At 31.4% G+C, this 16,154-nt stretch overlaps 1 protein-coding gene across 2 annotated transcripts in view; it reads right to left on the minus strand.

Annotated features, from left to right (window-relative positions):
* ndl (serine protease nudel) overlaps positions 1 to 16,154 on the minus strand; it is a 52,816-nt gene that overhangs the window by 11,969 nt on the left and 24,693 nt on the right. For both annotated transcript variants that reach the window (XM_075304540.1, XM_075304539.1), the window contains 6 exons: positions 15,124 to 15,193; positions 14,941 to 15,054; positions 6,026 to 6,791; positions 5,764 to 5,955; positions 1,795 to 2,270; positions 1,561 to 1,719 (listed from right to left, as the gene is read on the minus strand). In XM_075304540.1, the coding sequence (XP_075160655.1) occupies positions 1,561 to 1,719; positions 1,795 to 2,270; positions 5,764 to 5,955; positions 6,026 to 6,791; positions 14,941 to 15,054; positions 15,124 to 15,193 (1,777 nt within the window). The remainder of the gene's footprint in view (positions 1 to 1,560; positions 1,720 to 1,794; positions 2,271 to 5,763; positions 5,956 to 6,025; positions 6,792 to 14,940; positions 15,055 to 15,123; positions 15,194 to 16,154) is intronic.

Consider the following 16,154-nt stretch of genomic DNA (forward strand, 5'->3'; position numbering starts at 1 on the left):
ATTTTTTAATTGAAACAAAAATTTTGTGATTGATTTTTGTTTGAATTAAGAAAAATTGTTGAATTGTATCAATTAATTTTTTAATTAACTATCATTTCTGTGATTGAAGACATTTCAATATAAAATTAATTTTTTGATTGAGTAGAAAAAATATCTTTTTCTTTGTATATATCAGTCCATGTTTCGATGTAGGCCGATCTCCTGAGTTGGCGTTTTGGAAGCCGTCATTATACCCTGCTCCACACTGTGGAACAGGGTATTATAAGTTTTTGTTTTTGAAATTAAAAACATAGAGGCATTTTAACGCGAACTTAAAATGCCTCTAGTTTTTTTTTTAATTTCATATGAAAGGCGATTTTTACATACTATTTTCTTGAATGAAAATTAAATAAAAAATTTTCCCACAAAACTAAAATCTAATGTAACAAATTTTAAATTTAACACAAGTCCTTTTTTTTAAATTTGTGTTTCAGGTACATGATTCTAGGAAACAAAAATTTTACGTATACAAATACACAGAAAAAAATATCACCAAAATATTTCCAATTAAAAAGTTAATTGAAGTTGAAAATTTTTTCAATTAATAAATTAATTGATACAATTAACTTTTTAATCATGATAGAAACATTAAGTTAATTAATTCAATGATTGAAATTTTTTAAATTTTTAATTAAAAAATTAATTGATACAATTAACTTTTTAATCAAATTCGGAAGACTAATTCCCTTTCACTACCGAAATAAACCTAATGTTAAAAACTTTGATTTTTCTTCTGCTTTTACTTTAACTAACAGCATGTAGAACAAAAATTGCCATTTTGAAAACCTACTTCAAATACTTCAAGAGCTATATGAGCTTGTTTTGAAAATTTGATTCTTGAATTGTGACCAAGTGGCCTTACGAAAATAAGCGCTATTTGGCCTATAATGTCCTTCAAAGTGTGAGCAAAAATACAAAAAAGAACCCGAAAAAGTGTCAGCTATAGTTTTGGTATGAATGTCCATTTACTAGAAACATACAGTAGAAAAATTGTCTCAAATTTACGTATTTTTCGTTTATTTCTAAAGAAGTTTACAAAAATGTATTTTGGATCTCACCAATATGGAAAATATTTATAGGTTATTTAGATTACTTTAAAATAACATCGAGAAATAAATCAAAACTAAGTGGAAAAATAGAATTTGGTGTCTTTTTCGAATGTCCTTCAAAGCGGACATCGGTAGTGAAAGGGTTAAAAAAAGTGCTGATTTTTTTTTTAATTTTTAAAAAAACTCTAAGCCAATTCAGAAAGTAATTAAAAATAGTTATCTTTTTTAATTGATAAATTAATTGAGTTTTGCAATCAACATCAATTAAATTTTTAATTGAATCAATTAAAAAATTAATTGAAATTTGCTGAAAAAATCGATTAATTTTTTAATCAAGAATTTTTTCTATGCCCAATTAAAACTGTGATTGATACTATCATTTTCGTGATTGAAGACATTTCAATTAAAAAATTAATTGGATCAATTAATTTGGTGATTGAATCAGAAAAAATTTTTTTTGTGTGTATCTTACCGTTCCTTAATTGTTTACAATTCTCCGAGTTTTCATCACTGCCATCATGACAATCAGATGTACCATCACAAATTTGGGTAGCATTGAGACACAGGCCCAAAGGGCATCGTAAAGTAGCACAAGGTGGCTCATCAAAGGTTATTTTGCACTGAGGGCTATCTGCAATCCAATGTTCAAAACTATAAATGTTAATACATCCCATCCTTGCAACAAGAAACAATTGTCCCAACTAACCGATTATATTCTGTATTCCATTATAGGCATCCTCCAATGTTCTAACGGCGAAGTGTTGCTTAAAGCTTTGACAGTTACTGTTGTTGTACGAAAATAGGGCATTTGGATACCAACCCGAATCATTGCTGCGACAGACGGTTATTCCTTGGTCTGTGGGTTCAAAGTCACTTCCATTCGAATGTCTGATTCCGAACTGCGAACAACTGGTAAATATTGAGATTGCTTGAGTTTCTTGAAGGTCATCATAGTCCCGTAATGTAATCTCTCCGGAGACATTAATTAAATCCTCTGAGCTAACCTCAGATTCTCTTAAAAGTTTTACTGGGGGCATCTTTTCAATCAGTCGATAGCAGGTCATAGCATTCGCCCGACATATATCCGTATTCCTTTCCTCTGCAACAGACACAGTTCTAATACGCCCATGTTCATTTTCATGTAAAACTGCAATACATTGGTGTTTTTCTTCTAGATTTAGTCTAGGAAAAAATAAATAAATAAAAATTAGATTTGTCAATACACTTACAAAATTAGGAATAATGGTGACAGTTTGGTGGTTTAGGTTCTCCTGGACAAATAATCTGTTGTGACCCCTTTTTAACCAAAAACATATCATATCATTTTGACCAACAGAATTATAGTCGTAGATAGTACCTGGGACCAGTACTATCAGAAAGTAACTGACACAATTTGTTACTGCAACCCACTGATGTTGTCTGATATAAAGTAGACACATTTGTTTGTATATCTAAAGCAGAGCCAATATGCTTCGCGCCCCCCAAAAAATGTATCAATTTCGTTGTAGAATTGCATGTAACTTCTATTATTTTCTCATGACTGGTATGCTCTTTTGTAATATATTATTGATGTTTTGTTGAACTTAACAATTAGTGTTGTTTTAACAAATTTAATGATACAAAACCTGCTCAACCAAAAATGACGCTGCGCCCCCCATTTGGGAAGCTCTGATCTAAAGTAATAGATGAGTAATAATAATAAACAGTATATGTGACACCCATTTAGGGTTCAAGCGAGACCTACTGACCCAATCTGGCAATCTGGATGCCTAACTTCCAGAGAGTATTAAGGAAACAAGAGAACGAAACTGTCAAGCGAAACTGCGACAGTAGGTGGCAGTCATGAGGAAATTTATCTAATGTCATGCAGTTTTTGTCGGCGCTTCTCTCAAATATCATACAGTTTACGTCGGCGTCACCCAGTTCAGTTCTCTGCCGGCCTTATGAAACGTAAGAAAAATATGATTTAGAATCTACTTTGTAGAAACAAATGTTCTTTTATATAAATCTTTTCATTTTATTAAATTTTTTTGGCAGACAATTTGAAAATAGAACTACCGATGCCTTAATAAAGAATTTATCAAAACAGCGCTTCGACCGCAACGTCGGTTATACCAAAGCTGCAGGCATTGTGCGACATCTATACGGTTGACATTTGTTATTTTTGTAGAAGAGAAATTTTCGTCCTCTTGTTTTCTTAATACTCTCTGTAACTTCTGAACCCAGCAATTCAAAATGAATGTCCGAAATGTGGAGATTTGCCTCACAACACGAGCATCTCTTCGTTGGGTCCTGCGGTTTCAATCTAATTTTGACTTTCATTGTTGGCAAGCAGGCCCTTCAACTGGTGTTGCGATTATTTTTCTGGCTCTTGTCCCCAAATTCGGACGCTTTCGCCCCCAAAAATCCCAAAATTTAATTAAAATTCCTAACAAAAATTCCCAATAAATTTATGACACGTTTTTATGAAACAATAACGTAATAGGCTCTGATTTAATTTAAAAATTAAAAAATATAAAAATTTTTTGTCATACCAGTTTGCGGCCTGCAATAAAATCAAGGTTTCTTAACACAAAACCGAAAGAGTGGTGATCGTTTCCCAAATGCTCGATAAATGAAAATGGCAATTCCGTCAACATTTTTGTATGAACGAATATTTACTTCTAAATACTCAATTCATAAAATATGGCAGTAGACCAATATGAAGGTGAAACCACCTTCATCATTTTCATATTTTGGGATATATTTTCAAATCAGTGATGAACACTGATGAGGGGACAACATTTAGTCCCCAGTCCTTACGAAATGAATTCAGAATTGTAGAAAAATGTCTAGCTGAGTAAAGTTATAAATTAGCGTTTGGGCCCCCATAATAAAATCTTGTGTTTCTAGGCCGAATGCTCCATTTGCATCCTATTGTTTTTTGTTTATTATTATTTTTTTTTTTTTTTAATTTTTAATTTTACGATTCGCTGTGCTTTTTTATACCCACCACCATAGAATGGTGACGGGGTATAATAAGTTTGTCATTCCATTTGTAACACACCGAAATATCGATTTTCGACTAATAAAGTATATATCTGTGGCTTGGTGCTAAAAGGGCCAATGTCAAAATATTCAGTTTTGAGATAATTTAACTTGAATGTTCTAACAAAAACTACTTTAACTACAGCAGTCACTGTTTCATTCCATACGTTGCATATAGAAGATGATTTTCTTCCCATCGTTTGGTAGATGGTAGGGTTAAATGTCCACAGTATAAATCTTTTCATTCTACAGCAAAATATTGACATTGGCCCTTTTAGCGCCAAGCCACAGATATATTCTTGATCAGGAAGAAATTCTAAGGCGATAGATATAACATAAGCATGTCCGTCTGTCCGTCGGGCCGGCTGTCTGTTGTAATCACGCTACAGTCTTCAATAAAGGAGCTAGCTATCGTCCTGAAATTTGGCACAGAATCGTCTTTTGTCTGCACGCAGGTCAAGTTCGAAGATGGGCTATATCGGTTCAGGCTTTGATATAGCTCCCATATAAACCGATCGCCCGATTTGGGGTCTTGGGATTATATAAACCGTAGTTTTTATCCAATTTGCCTGAAATTGGAAATCTAGAGGTATTCGAGGACCATAAAGAGATGTGTCGTAAATGATGGTTATCCGACCATGTTTTGATATATCCCCCATATAGACCGATCTCCCGATTTTACCCTTTGGGATTCTAGAATCTGTAGTTTTTATCGACTTTGTCTGAAATTGGAAATCTAGCTGTATTCTAGAACCATAAAGAGGTGTGCCGAAAATGATGAGTATCGAACCGATTTTCCGATTTTACTTCTTGGGCTTCTATAATCAGTAGTTTTTTTATCTAATGTGCCTGAAATTGGAAATCTAGAGGTATTCTGGAATTATAAAGACGTGTGGCGAATATATTATGTATTGGTATATATAACCCCCTTATAAACCGGCCCTCCAATTTGGGGTCTAGATTCTAGAACTACAATTAGATGTGCTGAATATTGTGTGTATCCCTCCATGTTTTTGGCATAGCCCCCATTAGGCCGATCTCCCGATTTAACTCCTAAAACTCAAACAGAAAATGGTTCTTATAAATCCAGAATCTGGTCTAGTCTTCATAGATAAAATCTTTACATATATCTTCGGGAAGCATACTGGTTGAACTGATCTGCTTGGGAAAATATCTACCATCAAACCCCCCTGAAATTTTCAAAGGAAACTATTATATTTGATTCATGGTGGTGGGTATTTAAGATTCGGCCCGGCCGAACTTACTACCGTATATACTTGTTTATAATAATGTAGAAAAAAATGATTTAATCTTGTAAACATAATTCATTATTGTAAACCCGACTTATTATACTAAAGCGATTTCTAAAAAAAAAACCCAATTTAAGGAAATTTCCCTCCAAATCCCCAAGTCTCCAATTCTGCATTGTTAATTCGTCCTTTCTCCGCTCTCTCTCTCTCTCTCTCTCTCTCACTATCTCTTTATAAAAAACAATTATTTTGCAAAAATTTTGGAGGCTATATCGCAACATGAGCCGATATTTCGATGTGTTACAAACGGATTAACAAACTAACAACCAACACCATCCTATGTTTCTGTACAGATGGATTCGAAGCTCTGAAATGGAAATACAATGCTGCTTACTTACTTTTCTGGTACAAATGTCGGCAATATAAAGTGCGAGAAACGGACTGGTTTATCTAAATGCAGCATTAAGACATCGCTATTCGGTATAACTTCCATGCAATCGATGCGTCTAATTTCCTCATGACTACTCTTGTGGGCAATGTCTTTCGATTTGCCTCCTCCAAATAAAGCTGACACATAATCTAAATTTATCCTGTAATAGAAATGGAAACATTCACCAACTTTCATCTAAACTCTTAGAGAAATAAAAGGCAGAGACCTACCTTATGGCATTGTTACATGACTCATGTACCATTACCCAGTGCTTATCCATCAAAACCCCCAAACACCACAAATTGCCATTGGCATATATGTCAACGAGCCAAGGCCAATGGAGATCTTCTATGGCGTCGTGTAACTGTTGATCTATGAGCATGCTTTTGTTCTTTTTCGAATCTATCAGTTTATCCAATTTGTCCATAATTTCATCCTTCTTATTCACTAGCAGGGTTGGTACTTCGGGTGTCACATAAACATTGGGCCTGTGATGGGTACCAATGGCCGGTTTCAAGCTTTGCAATGGCTTACCATCCGAAGGCTTTCGTATACCGACACTTAAGACTTTAATTGGCTCGGTTCTATTCGATTTGGCTATGCATTCGACATAAAGACCCATACAGGGTTCTGAACTTTGTTCAATCCGCATTTTCCTTTCCGAATTTGTAGTTGTAGTGAAAATATTGTGGGTCTGCTTGAACCTATTCGGTAATCCCTCATTTGTTACTCTTGGGGCCATTTCCATATCGGGACTAATCGGTATAATATGATCATATATCTTGGGTATAGTCGTATTGTAAAAATTGTAGCCCCTAAATCCTAGCAAAGAGCATATTTCTCTGGCTGTCATGGTATTGTGCTCTTCAAAAGTGGTCTCATGGGTACATACAATACGCCAGACACCATTAGTGTTGCGGGAAAAAATACCTGCATTATTTAAAATGGGTTTACGATGGGGATCCAAATGGATTTCTTTACCATTAGATAGAGCAACTGCAAAGATGATAAACAAATAATGGTGTTACTTATATACAAAAATATATAATTAATTTGCCCACAAAAAAATATTTTTTGTCTTCAATCACGAAATTAATTGATGCAATTAATTTTTATTTGAAATGTCTTCAATCACAGAAAAGATAGCATCAATCACCAAAGTAAATCAAAAAATTAATTGATCCAATTAAAAATTTAATTGATACAACAAATTTATGTGCTTGATTTTAGTTTCAATTAACAAATTTGTTGAATAAATTAAATTTTTAATTCAGTATTGTTTGAAACTGGATTAAATTTTTGGTAAAATTTTCTTCATATTTTTTTCTGTGTTAATTTTCTATTGGAAGAAAATATGAAACACTAGCACTAAATAAAAACAGTTTAATCCTAATAATATCTTCTCCTTTTTCAATATAATTTTAAGTTCGATAAAATATTTAATTTTATGGTAATTTCGATTCTGAAAATTTATTTTGAATTTTCGAAATATAACATTTTATTTTGGCTATATTTTGACCAACTTTTAAAATTTTTTAGAATTTTTTGGATACAATTGGTAAATTGTTAAAAGGAGAACACAATTTCTTTAAATACAAATAGCAACTAATATTATTTCCGACTCGAAGAACCAAAAACAAATAAATGACCTACTTAGCTACATATTAAACTATACATTTTTCAACACTGGCGAAAGCCCATTTTCCTCTAGTAGTGATCTGGCGGGGGAAGTTGTTTTATTTAGATCTTATCTAAGATGTTAATTGAGGAAGCATATGAGAGTTTCATTTTCCAAACAGAATCGTTTTGCATTTAACATCATCTTTTCCTATAAATACAAATCCCTTTATTTTAAATTTATTTAATTTAATTTAAAATATTTTACTCGTCAATACTGTCTGTATTTTAATTTAAACATTTTAAAATGTTAATTTAACTTGCATGAATTTTTAATTAATTTTAATTTTTGTTTACTTAATTAATTTTTCCTGCTTAGTATAAATGTTAATTTGTTTTTTATGATCGCCTGACATCAATGTAGACTTATTTTACGCCAAAATTAATGATTTTTTCGCATATTGTTACAATTACATATGAGTGTATTTGGATAAAAACGTTGAAGAAAGATGAAAAATGCCGGATAGCGTTTTTGACACCGGCTAAAATGAATTTTCATAGCCTTCATATCTATTTATTTTATATTGATTTTAATTTTATATAATTTTAGTTAAATTCGTATAATTTGTTTAATAAATTAAGTTATATTAAATTAAATCAAGTAAATTAAATCTATTTCATTTGATATAACTTATTTGTGTAATAAATAATTTATTTTTAGCAAATCTAGATTAATTTAAGAAATTTAACTACATATAATTCAACTCGTTGGATTTTAATTTACTTTAACTTAACCCTTTCGCCTAATTAAACCAACTGCGAAAACTTTAATTGCTGCGTTTTTATTTCGATTTCGTGAAAGAATATAACTATTTAGGTGTGGTTTTCACACCAAAACTTAGTTTCATTAAGCATTTAGCAAAAAGGAATATGCAAGCTAAAAATGCCCTGAATACATCATGGGAATCCATTATGAATAATCCGCATGTACATTTAAATATGAAATGGAAAGTGTTTTTTGCCATATGTAGATCGATACAAAGTTATTCGGCACAGGTTTGAGGCTTTGCCTATTTTGATGAAGTCGACAAGCTGCAAAGATTTTTCTTAAAGAAAATTTTGAAACTTCTCAAAAACACATCAAATTACGCTCTGGTGCTAGAGACGGCAGCAGAGGAGAGTTACTTATACACCCTTAGACTGCATCTTAAATATATTCAAAGAATAATTGTGCACTACTGAAAGGCGACTACCAAAAATTTTAACTGAAATGATATTCAATCAGAATCTCTTTTGGGCGAAAAAATTAAAGAACATGGCATCATCTCTTAATATTCGGTGGCCAGGACCACAACCAATAGGTGAACAATTGAATGATTTTTTCAATGATCTATTAGTCTCAATAAAATTAAAAAAAATTCACAATAATATTATAAACAAGTAAGTAAAGCAGAAAGTCGGGCAGGGCCGACTATATCATACCCTAAACCACCCTTACTGAATTAGTAATCATAAACATTTGTGGGGTAACATTGCTATAGGTCTGGGAGATAAACCGCAGTTGCATATTTAAGAAAATTAAGGGGCACATGTTTATGAGTGCTTTGTCTCAATCTGAGTATAGCTCATAGTCAATGTTTACCCTACAAGGACAAAAAAGTTACAATATACAATTTTCCCTACAATATTTTTCGTTTAATTTTAAAAAAATACAAAACAAAAATGGTTCTAAGTACTTTATTATCAAACATGAATATGCAACGTATATGACTTAGAATATAATTTTGTATTACCACCACGGTTGCCACAGTTGGTAGAATTCTACCCAAATTAGTAATCTTTTTTGTTAAATCTCTATAAAAATAAAATTTTGGAAAAAGTTTCTATAAACAAATTTTTGCTAGAAATTTTTCTTTAGAAATAAAATTTTGACAATAAATTCTATAGAAGTAAAATTTTGAGAAAAAATTCCATAGAAATAAAGTTTTGAAAAAAATTTTTATAGAAATAATATTTTGAAAAAAATAAATTCTATAGAAATATTGACAAAATTTTCTACAGTAATAAAGTTTTGACAATAAATTCTATAGAAATATTTGTTTGGTAGATTTGTGGTAATTTTTTTGCTAGATTTTTTGGCACGAGTGGTAACTCTTGTTAACACACATTGTTAAAGATCAAGCCTTTCCGGCTTCTAATTTCCTCCTCTAGAGCCACCAAAATGTAAAAATTATTACAAATTGTGTTGAGTGAAAATGTCCCTAAACTGCGGCCCTACGTCGCTACAAGACGCTAAATATTAGAAAAACCCTACATATTGGGAATAGCCCCTACTTCTAGTATGCCACTAATATTGAGCCCATTATTAAAAAAGAGAAAATCGTTCAATTAGTGTGGGTAATAAATCCAAATTTGTAAAAATCGAGCAATATTCTTATGTAAGAGCTACAAGTACGTATGAATACGACCGGCTAGTACATCAAAATTTGAAATTTGAGTAACATTGGTTAATAAATAAGAGTACTATGGTCAAATTTGGGAAAATAGAGCGATGCATATATATGGAAGCTATATCTAAATCTGAACCAATTTGCATAATATTTTGCGGGTTTGATTAATACCACAAAAGGTTACCTTGTGCAAAATTTGAGTAAGATCAGTTAAAAAATGAGGCCTCTATGGTCAAAAATAAGGTTATTAGGGGCGAATTTTTCAAAATCGGGCGATATATATATGGGAGCTATATCTACATCTGAACCGATTTCGATTATATTTTGCCCATACCGTTAGTACTATAGGGGACTGGATCTAGCCAACTTTGAGTAAGATCGGTTAATAAATAAGGGTTCTATGGCGAAATTTGGGAAAATCGGGCTATACATATATATGGGAGCTATATCTAAATCTGAACCGTTTTCGATGATTTTTTGCACATATAGGTAGTGCTATAGAAGATTACATTTAGCCAACTTTGAGTAAGATCGGTTGATAAATAAGGGTTTTATGGACAAATTTAGAAAAATCGGGCGGTACATATATATGGGAGCTATAGCTAAATCTGAATCGATTTCGATGATTTTTTGCACATATAGTTAGTGCAATGGAAGATTACATTTAGCCAACTTTGAGTAAGATCGGTTGATAAATAAGGGTTTTGTGGCCAAATTTGGGAAAATCGGTCGATACATATATATGAGAGCTATATCTAAATCTGAACCGATTTGGATGCATCCGTTTGAAAAAAAATGCAACGTGACCCCATTTGTCGAAATCAGGTGATACATATATATGGGACCTATATCTAAATTTGATCCGATTTCTTCCAAATTCAATAGCGTTCGTCCTTGTGCCCAAAAAACTCCCTGTACCAAATTTCATCAAAATCGGTTAATAATTGCGACCGGAATCCTGTGAACAACAAATACATGGACAGATGGACGGACGAACGGACACCAAGCGCTAGATCGACTCAGGAGGTGATTCTGAGTCGATCGGTATACCCAGTAAAAACTAGGTAACCACATCTCATTACAATTGACATTACCGGGAGTAAAGCTGTCATTACACGTTGCATTACATTGCGGCGAGTTATAATGACTAACTTGTAATGACAAAAATAAATACTTCTCGGTAATTTTCGAATTGTTATTCTCAAATTTTTAGGCAGTTGTAGTTAATATAATTATTCGAGCACTTACATAAAAAATCAAAAAGAATATGTAATGTAACGGTAATTCTGAAAATTTTTCCGTTAAGAATTTTTTATTACAAATATTTCATGATAATTTCAACATAATGTTTAATGACATTATCATATTATGTTTTAAATAAATGCTTTCTTATACCTCATTGACATTACACTTCCAAAATGCGCTTAAACTAAATTTCAAATGCCATTTGCCTTATAAAATAGAGACTTAAAATCCACTTTTAGTAGATTTCGAACCTTATGTGAACTGGCTATTGGATATATTATAACGTAATTCACGAATCCAACTCCCTTAAACAACCTACATTTATTTCTATTTTAAGTGCGACATTATTTTGAGTGTAATCTTATTTAGATTATTTATTAGATTTTTTGTTTATTTATAAATATTCTATTTCTATTCAAGTAGTTCTCCTATTACAGCACCGCTCGCCATACTTTGATCCATTGTAATCGGCGATAGAAATCAATATTTTCGAGATTTGGTTTCCTGAGACAATAAGTGGCTATTTTGCTAGCTTTGGTGTATCTACGAATAAGTCATTACATATTAGGTGATTATATGCTTTAAATGCACTACTTATTTTATGGCCGAAAGTATGCCTGGGGAGAAGTACTTTTCTCCTAGGACATGCGTATGTAAATGTAATCCGAAGCGATGCCAAATAATAAGTGGTTATTAATTTTTAAATAGGCTTACCTACAAGATTACCGGGTAATGAGAGTTTTTGCTGGGTATATTTTATGGGGTCTAAAATCAATATTTCTGGTAGGCACATTTTTTGGCCGATCAAACTTATTATACCCTGACCACTATGTGGTTTAGGGTATAAAAAGCAAAGTAGTGACCGGCTCTATAAAAAACTGGACTTTTCTAGAGGACATGCATACATAAACGATCAAAACTCTATGGAAAACATAATGTGGATATTTAGAGCGCGATGTGAAGTTCTACAGCTCAATGGAAATATGTATGGAGCTAGTGACCGCAATATTTGCAATTTACAAGAGCGAGAATCAACAATACATTATATACCCAGCAAAAACTCTCATTACCCGGTAATCTTGTAGGTAAGCCTATTTAAAAATTAATAACCACTTATTATTTGGCATCGCTTCGGATTACATTTACATACGCATGTCCTAGGAGGAAAGTACTTCTCTCCAGGCATACTTTCGGCCATAAAATAAGTAGTGCATTTAAAGCATACAATCACATAATATGTAATGACTTATTCGTAGATACACCAAAGCTTGCAAAATAGCCACTTATTGTCTCAGGCAACCAAATCTCGAAAATATTGATTTCTATCGCCGATTACAATGGATCAAAATATGGCGAGTGGTGCTGTAATAGGAGAACTACTTGAACAGAAACGAATATTGTATAAATAAACAAAAATTCTAATAAATAATCTATATGAAATTACACTCAAATTAATTTCACACTTAAAATAGAAATAAATGTAGGTTGTTTAAGGTAGTTGGATTCGTGAATTACGATACAATATATCCAATAGCCAATTCACATAAGGTTCGAAATCTACTAAAAGTGGATTTTAAGTCTCTTTTTTTATAAGGCAAATGGCATTTGAAATTTAGTTTAAGCGCATTTTGGAAGTGTAATGTCAATGAGGTACACACAAAAAATATCAATTAATTTGATTGTCAATACAATTAAAATTATGTTTAAATTTGAGCTAACAACGTAATTTGTAAATACAATTACGATTTTAGTCACTTTAGCAACTAGTTTTGTTATATCAACAAACATTTTGTTATATCAACAAAAATTTTGTTGAACTTAAAAATTTTCTGTAACAAAAATTCATTGTTAGCTCAAAAATTATAATATTATTTTGTGTGTATAAGAAAGCATTTATTTAAAACATAATATGATAATGTCATTAAACACAATTATTATGAAATATTTGTGATAAAAAATTCTTAACGGAAGAATCTTCAGAATTACCGTTACATTACATATTCTTTTTGATTTTTTATGTAAGTGCTCGATTATGTGAATAATTATATTAACTACAACAGCCCAAAAATTTGAGAATAAAAATTCGAAAATTACCGAGAAGTATTTATTGTTGTCATTACAAGTTAGTGATTATAACTCACCGCAATGTAATGCAACGTGTAATGACAGATTTACTCCAGGTAATGTCAATTGTAATGAGATGTGGTTACCTAGTTTTTGCTGGGTAGGCACATGTCCTGGTTTTAAAGAATATCGTATTGCATGTTTTCAGAAACACACATTAAGCGAGTCAGAATTAATTTGTATTTTAAATGGCGAAGGCTGCGACAACTACATGGAAATATAGGCAATTTCTGGTAAATAATGAGTACCTTTAAATAAAATTACTTGGAGGCAGACGTTTTTTTTATAAAACATTGTCTAAACTAAATTTTTTTTTTGTTATAAAGTTATGTAAGAAATTTAGTACATTACGACATTTTGTAAACAACTACCTTTATTCAATAAAAAGAAATCAACTTAAAAAATAAAAAAATGTCCGATACGAGATTCGAACCTGGGTCGTCATAGCTTTTGTTTGGTATTAAAAGTTAGATCGTGCATGTCTATCAATTTCATGAACGGATCGTTTTGAGACGTGCGCCGTTCACGATTTTTTCATGGGTGTATAGTGTAAGAAAAATGCAAAAATAACCTTCAATAATATCAGGTACTGTTTTTTGTAAAAAGATACTACAGTACGAAAAACAATCTCAAACTTAAGTGTTCTTAATTATCTACTTTAAAAAATAATTTTGCTGTGTTAAATCTGTTTCTACAACTGTCAATAAAATAAAATTCAATTTTTTTTAATCAAATTAAAAATAAAGTCAGCTAAGAAATTGAAGGAAAAGTTTTACGTTTTTAATTTATATATTAATTATCTGTATTCAAATTTGTTCTGAAATAATTAGTTTCTCTATACATACTAGAATTATTAAATTTTGGCTCAAATCCAAAGGAAAATCCAACTATAATTACAATTGAAAAAAAGCATAAACGAAAGGTAAGTCGTATGAAAATTACAAGAAAACTATTTCATCTAAAGATAAAACTAGAATTATTAAATTTTGGCTCAAATCCAAAGGAAAATCCAAAAAAAAAATCATAAACGAACGGTAAGTCGTATGAAAATTACACGAAAACTATTTCATCTAAAGATAAAACTATTATTAATAAATAAATAATAATACAATAAATAACTTATTATCTCATTAAAAAATGTAATTAGATTTTGCGGTAAAAATCAGTTACATTTTTATTGAACGAATAACAAAATTAATTGAAAGTGCCGAAGAAGTAAAGTTTTTAATCAAAGGTAGTTTTAATTTCCAATTCATTCTGTAATTGATACTGTTATTTTCGTGATTGAAGCAAATAATTGGATCCATTAATTTTACGATTGAATGAGAATATGTTTGAAATATTTTATTAAATAAAATTAAATTTAATTAAATAAATTATATCTAACTCAAACCCAATTATATTAAATTAAATTAAACTATACTAAATTAACTAATAAATAAATTAACTTATATTAAAATGCATTTGTGTAGTAAATGAAATAACGATTAATGGTATCCTTGACGAGGATATAGAGTAAGTATGTCGATCTATCCGAGAGATTAGTGCTTGTTTTGGAGCAACACCTAACAAATCCGAAGACTCCGACCCGTAACTTATAGCAAACGATTAAAAATATTACATTTTGACATTAACATACAAGCACAAAACCCACATTATTTTGTTTTACAGAATTTAATTTTTTTTTGAGATCGTTTAATTACACTTACAGCAATCCTTTTCATCTTCTTTGAATTTGCAGTCAACTACATCATCACATCGTTTGGATAAGGGGATGCAATCTTTGCTAAGGGGACATAAGAATTCTCCATTCTTACAGTGATCTGCAGTAAATAAGTTTATTGATATATGTGGGAATAGGCAACCAGTTCCTTTGATCATCGTACACTTACCGCAATTATCTTCATCTGTCAAATCTTCACAATCTGGCTTTCCATCACAAACCAATATGCTCAGTTGACCCTGTTGAAGAAGAACAAGACCAAAAAGAGATTACAGCTGACTTGTTTCTTAAATCTTATTGCTTGGAAAGAACACACAGAGAAAAATAAACAATTTGGCAGGACAACTAGAAAGTTCCAAAGACTCCGATCCAAAAACTCAGCTTCTTTAAATTATGAAATATTTTGGAAGAAACCAAGCTTTAAATATCACCCAAACATGTTTCAAGAGCTAAAGGTTATTTTTGGACGGTGAACATGGAACATGTCTGTCGCAACCATGTCATTTTCTCGAAAATTATGTATCTGCTTTCGGCACCTATGTATATGTTTGACGAGAAAACAACATTTTTGCGACAAAGATGTTCCATGTTTACCGTCCAAAATAACATTTTGCTCTTGAAACATGTTTGGGGTGATGATATTCCTTTTCTACGTGTGGTATTGATACCAAGTAATATATACTGATCGACTCAGTATCACTTCCAGACTAAGTTTAAACCTTGCTGTCCGTCTGTCTGTCCTTCTATTTGTTGTTCGCAACATAAAGGTTTCCATAACAACCTTATGGAAACTTCATGATACAATGGAATTTTTTTTCGCATGAATTATAGGAATTTGTAAAAAGGCGATTTTCTATGGTGTTCCTTAAATTTGTAAGACATTAGGATATCGGTCATGATTTAAACATAGCTCGGTATTATTCCTCCATAACAGCCAAATGCTGTCTCATTCGACTTCGTTTTGTTTCCAAAAATTAACAAAAATCACTCGCTGGGTACACAAATCAGACGAGTAATAAAGACAGCGCCACCACAGAGACCTATTTTTAAGATCTTCAAATCATATATTTTTCAGATTTTTATTTTATTATACTATAATATATAGCGTATTTTCTATTTACTAATGTGGCTCAAGCTAAAACAAGACCGAATCAACCAATCACAAAACTTACAGAAAATATTTTTAGTACGTCATATCAT

The sequence above is a fragment of the Haematobia irritans genome, chromosome 4 (genome assembly GCF_050003625.1).
Source record: "Haematobia irritans isolate KBUSLIRL chromosome 4, ASM5000362v1, whole genome shotgun sequence".
Lineage (NCBI taxonomy): Eukaryota > Metazoa > Arthropoda > Insecta > Diptera > Muscidae > Haematobia > Haematobia irritans.